The following is a 6000-nucleotide window of genomic DNA, read 5'->3' on the forward strand; positions in this document are numbered from 1 at the left end:
TCATAGGTGCGGAGATGTTACCTCTCTCGACTTCGAAAAGTCGGGGAAAACCTTGGTTAATTAATTAGTAACTGTCTTCTTTCACGAAGGGCTGTTTAACAGTCTTTCAACGTGGATACACTTGTAAATCGAGCGAGTGTGCGAGTACACTGTGAATCCAAGTATGTTATTTTGAAACGCGTGTAGTTTGGCTGAAATTGTTTTCACACGCTTTTTGCGATTTTAAATCGCGTTCTATAACACGTTTAAGAAACATATAAATTATATTTTAACACGTTTAAACGTGTTAAATTGTCTCCCAAATGATGAGGAACAATAACTTTGGTACTTATATATCTCTAATTCACTCATGAATAGCTACAATTTTATCAAAAAATAATTTAAGATCTCGAATATTGCTAAACTTGACCGCACTCTTTCTATGTAGGTAGAATGAACGACGCAATATAATTTTTAATTAATTCCCTTTTGCATTTCGGTGATTCTGCGTGGATTACACGCCTGAATTCGGACGCGACTTGTCGAAAAATGGCGATTAATCAGTAGTGGATTGCCCGGCGCAAAAAAAATTGTTACAAAGTAACCGATAAAATAATCAAATCGATATTCCCATGCGCGGTCCGATCGCGTCTTGCGCGATAAAGTTCGAAACGCGGAAGCTAATCGGCAGTAAGCTGGATTTAATTTTGGCGAGAGGTAACTGTAAGTTCCGCAGGCTCATCGTCAGCTCGTCAATCGCTAATCGACGAGCGTGTACCGCGCGAAAGGGATGAAATTTTAATGAAGCGCTGCGCGCCCGCTTAAGTTCCCGGTCGGGCCAACTGTTACGCGATTAACGCGACGTCAATTATTACGCCGCGTTTGTGTTTCCTGCGTATTTAATACCCCTCGGCAGAAGGGAAGGAAAAAAGCCGCGCGTGTCGCTCGAGAGGACGCGAATTAGCGCCAATTGGATCAACGCCAATCGCGCCGCCGGTGGATGCGCAGAATTATCGTTAATAACGCGGATTAAACGTCGAACTTCTCGAACACACTCGCGCTATTTTGGCGCGTTGTTTCCGAGCGCCGCTCGGGGGATCGTTTTGACATATCTTCTCTTTCTCTCTCTCTCTGAACTTCGCTCCGTCGATTGCGAATAGTTCGCGATTATCTCGTTGCTTACTCGAACTCGAACAATTTGCGCATCCACCGACACTTGGTGCGCGCTAATATGGCTCCCGCGTTCTTGCGCCCCACCACCCCGTCGGCCCCGCGCGTTTTACAACTTCGCGAATTGCAAACCGCTCCAGCGTTTCGATTTGGCCGGCCTCGCTTCGCCTGTATCCTTCGCTGCGCGGATTTAATTTCGACGTTACGCATCTCACTTTCAGATAGGCGGATCTGTCGATAAAACGTACGTTTAATCGTCCGCGCAGCGCGTATTTCTTTTCGTTCCGCTTTCGCGTCTCTTTTATTTTCCCCTTGTGCGAGCTCAAGCGAACGAGGTCGAGCGAAAAATATAAAAGCAGCCATCGGCATTTATTTACGTTTGCGACGCTTATTATCTTTGTATCGATTAGATTTGTGCATATTGTATTCCCTGCATTCTTCATAACTGAAACACAATCTCGTCAAGTATCGAGAGTTAGTAACAATATTGCGCTGTAATAATATAGTTTAAATATAATTGGAACGAATTTTTTCAATTTTCCATTCAACAAAATAATATAATCTCATCCTTGGCGCGGAATTCTCTTACATATTGGCTTCAAGAGGAGATTCTTTTAAACCTGAAAGGAAAAGATTTTAACATCTACAAAAGGAACTCAAAAAAGCAAGAATTCTAATTGCAATGTGCTGTCTCCTATAGTCCCATATTCTAAGTGAAAACTTTATGTTAGAATAGGATAAAACATCCAATTATTGATATCACCTTAGTCATTGACACTCTAGAAAAAGAACTTGATTTTTCTTGCGACCAACATTGCAGTTAAACTTCTTGTATGCAGTCCATGATTCCAAAAGAGAAGTTCACAACTAAAAGTGCTAACGACCGCCACTGGTCGCAAGAGAAACCAGGTTTATGTAGTGTGTTAATGACTAAGGGGATTCAATAATTATGTGTTTTACACTATTGCTCTTCTAATGAAATACATACAGAAAAATATCATTCTATTCTTAAGAAAAACGATTACTCCATTTATTTTCTTTTTTTTAAGATAACAATTATCTTATTCTATGAAGCATTTTTATACATTTTTTTTCGTAATAGTCTTAAACTATACTTATTATAAATTTTAGAAAAGTTCGTTATCATGTACTTAAAAGAAGATTTTATTCTCTTTACAAGAATATTATAAAACTTTATCGAAGAAAAAGTTGGCTTGATTCTATGTAAAGTAAGTGAACCAAGTTTTTATTTTAATTCATTATTTTTGATTGAAACACTTATTAGGATTTAGAATGTATTTCGAGTAAATTGATGAGATCATGATGAACTTCGTGATAGATTTACGTGATAGATTTACATATAAACTGAACTGAAATAAGTAACATTTACTTGAGTGTAGAATGCATTTTTTCTGCGTATAGACTATTAAATCATAGAAATATACTATATATATTATTTTAACTCTTTTCTTTTTGAACCAAGAGGAATATAAACATTTAGTATATTTTTGGAATGTTTTACTCTTGGTTTTAGAGCAATCCTCTTGATGCCATACAAGAGGATTCCGCTAAGGATGAGCTTATATTTTTCGGATGCTGTTAAGCTGCATCAGGTCGCCAACGAGTCGACGTATAATAATTGCCAATATCGAGAGCGCGCATCCTTGTCGTATACCTGCCAATTTTGAACTTACTCTCTTCCGCCCCTCTCGTGCTCGACATATATCGCGATTCTGCGGGTGGCTGTCGCGCGCCAATACTAAACTTCGCCGACTACAGTCTTATCGACCTGACCCGTGCGGTGTGTACGTATCCCGACCCCGAAATTAGATAATCTCGCTGTGGTCGAAACGCGCAGCGCGTGTGAGTGTAACAAAGGCTGCACTGGCCGGCAACTTTCGAACGCTTTCGCTGTTTACATTTTCACGTTTTCCGCTGTAAACGTGAGGTGTGCGCGCGGGCAGGCGTGAGTGCGCTTTGATTTTTACATCCGTCGCGTTGTAGCGTGTAGCAGAAATATTTGTTCACTTGCTCTCTCTCTCTCTCTCTCTCTTTCTTTCTCTCTCTGTGCGTTGAACGCGTGCTGCGAAGTCGTGTGTTTTCTAATTGGCCGGTACCGGGAGAGAGACCGGTGCGTATAAATAAATAAATAAATAAATCCGCCAGCGTGCAGTCGACGTAACGCGCTTTTTTCGCGACAGCTCGTTCTGCCCGGCTGTTTCTGTGCGGCGGACGAGTCGAAGTGAATAAATGTCAGATTCGGTAGAAGTCACGAGACGTCGAGTCGGATCGCGGAGCGGCGCGAGGCGCATGTGACATCGGTAACAACGGAGTTACCGAATCACCTCGTTTTTTCCGGCTCGCCTCTAGTCCGATCGATTGCATTCCCTATATCCTGCGGCGCGACGTGGAGAACTCACCAGATTTCTGAGCACGTCGTCCGGCACGTTTCTGGTGGAGTTGCACAGCGCCCTGGCAGCGCTGTGCGAGAAAATCACCGGTGCCCTCGTCGTCTGCAGGGCCGCCCTCATCGTTCTTGTCGAGACATGCGAGAGGTCGACCAACATGCCCAGCCTGTTCAATTCCCTGACAACTGCCTGAGGAATAATGAAACGCGTTAGATCTTCCTTTATCTGCGCGCAGAGTCGCGCGGTCATTCTGCGGGAAACTATACGAATTGGTTTAGGGAGTTTATTCACAAGATATGTATCCTCAGGGCGTCCCAGAAGCGCAATTGCACCAAGAGAAAAAATTAGTTGATTGATTTGACTAAAATTATAGTTATTTTTTTCCGTAGCCATATTCTTTTATAATAAGATGGTACTAGTAACATGCATATAAACTTATTATCTACTACATTATAGTAGAATTTAATAAAAAAATGGTTTTCTTAACCATCATTTATAGTAACTATTTCTCTGTATAATTATTGTTACAAAAATGTCAAACATTTTTTTTTAATGTAGCACATCAAGAGAAAGCTCATAAATTCACTGTTCCTTGAACAAGATTACGTTTTTATATATTTATTTTTCTACTTAAATAATAAATGTTAATTTGGAAGTTAATTTCATGATACTATTTTACTACGTTTCACTCAGTATAATGTTACTCACAGCATAAAAAAAAAGTTTTCCGGTCTACAAAAACGACGTAGTGAATACTACTCTTCCGTCTGTGCGAAAAAAAATCCAGTTTGAGTAACTGAATGGGGATTAGACAAAAAGCTCGCTGACGAGAAATAATATCCCTGTTAATGTGACTGAAAAGATCCGTCTGAACATCCAATTACATTAAAACTCGGTTGAGATAACTTAAAGTAATTGGTTGAGTAGGAATCTGCCTCCTACAGGAATCTACTTGTTTCTACAATAGAATTTTCCATTTAGTCCCCAAGAGTAACAGAAAATTTAGTTACACCAAGAGAGTTGTTTTTTCTGTGTACGCCGCGTTTCTTAATAACATTTATAATGGTAAGTTTTTTTATTTGGATGATATCACTTTTAACAAAGTTACACTGGAGTAATGGAAATTTGTACTGCTTCTATCATACAGAGGAAACGACTCTATTAGTGTAACTAAATTTTCTGTTATATAGAAATAAAAAAACTCGATTATAGAAATCGAAAGACTCCTATAAGAAGTTTCTACTCAGTCAATTGCTCTCAGTTACCTCAACCGAGTTTTAATGCGGCTGAATGTTCAGACGAATTTATATTTTCAATCATATTGTAACAGAGATATTGTGCCTCGTCAGCGAGTTTTTCATCTGGTCCCCATTCAGTTACACGAACTGAAATTTTTTTTTTTGCGCATAAAGTTGTATGTGCAAAATTGCGATATTCAGTATTAAATCTCTCGTGAACGGCGCAAAAAAATCGCACGATACCTCAACTACGAACGCGTTTTACTGCGATAAATATTACGTGAAAGTTGTGTATAAGCTTTGTTTTCAGCATTCTGATTCAAGTGAATGAACTCTTTAATTCCCTGCGCGAAAGATAATGAGACGCGGGCCGGCTCTATTTTATTACATTCAATAGACTAGTCGAATCCATACGGGAAAGTATCACAGACAAAAATAGATAGATAGATCAGATGAAAAAGTCAGTCGACATTTTCTGTCAGACTGCCGCTATCGTAGTCCATTCATTATCGCCTTCCGTTTATCGCTCCCCGTGTCGACATCTATACTGAGAAATACCCGTTAACAAAAGCGAGGTATCGAAACTATCCGAGTATCGTAAGCATCCCCAGGTCCAAGATGATCGAACTGTGTAGAATGTCGGGCGGAGGGTTGGGCGGGTCTGCGACGAGGTACCTCCATTTCGGCGCAAAAACACGCGGAAAGGATCGAGCGAGGGAAGGGTGAGAGAAAAATAGCACGAGAAACGAAGGAAACGCCGGCGTTTCGGTCAGCGAACATTAGTCGAGAACGCAAGCAACCGCCCATTCCATCATGCGATAGCGGGGAAAAAGCTTCGACGTATTGGCGGTAGGTCAATGCGCGCAGGGCTGAGCTTTTGGTGTACGTGAGCTTAGAGTGCGCGTGACCCTTTTCTTCGAGATAAACATCAATCTTCATTGGAACTGCTCATTTGAAACGCACGGCGAGCCCGATCCCGAGACGTCGGTAGTTTCCACCCCCGGGTGAAGAAGTTAGTATTAAAAATATCGCGCGGACGTTGCGTGAAATTACTCGAGGCTAAACGGGAAGTTATCGATTGCCCGAAACTGCACTCATGTCGCTTACGAAATTAACGACTCGTTTAATTAACTTAGTACGGAGTTGCTGAAAATAACAGGGAATCGAGAGCGCTCGTGGAAAAATTGATCATTCCCCCCCCCCCC

At 41.0% G+C, this 6000-nt stretch overlaps 1 protein-coding gene across 1 annotated transcript in view; it reads right to left on the reverse strand.

Moving 5' to 3' along the window:
* Positions 1-6000, reverse strand: part of LOC116852576 (dipeptidase 1-like) — a gene marked incomplete at its 5' end in the record, with an annotated part of 148808 nt that overhangs the window by 15096 nt on the left and 127712 nt on the right. The window contains one exon of the mRNA XM_032833078.1: positions 3570-3746. Coding sequence (XP_032688969.1) covers positions 3570-3746 — 177 coding nt within the window. The remainder of the gene's footprint in view (positions 1-3569; positions 3747-6000) is intronic.

The sequence above is a fragment of the Odontomachus brunneus genome, unplaced genomic scaffold (genome assembly GCF_010583005.1).
Source record: "Odontomachus brunneus isolate Ranch 3 - 2012 unplaced genomic scaffold, Obru_v1 Obru_scaffold_235, whole genome shotgun sequence".
In the NCBI taxonomy this organism is placed as follows: domain Eukaryota; kingdom Metazoa; phylum Arthropoda; class Insecta; order Hymenoptera; family Formicidae; genus Odontomachus; species Odontomachus brunneus.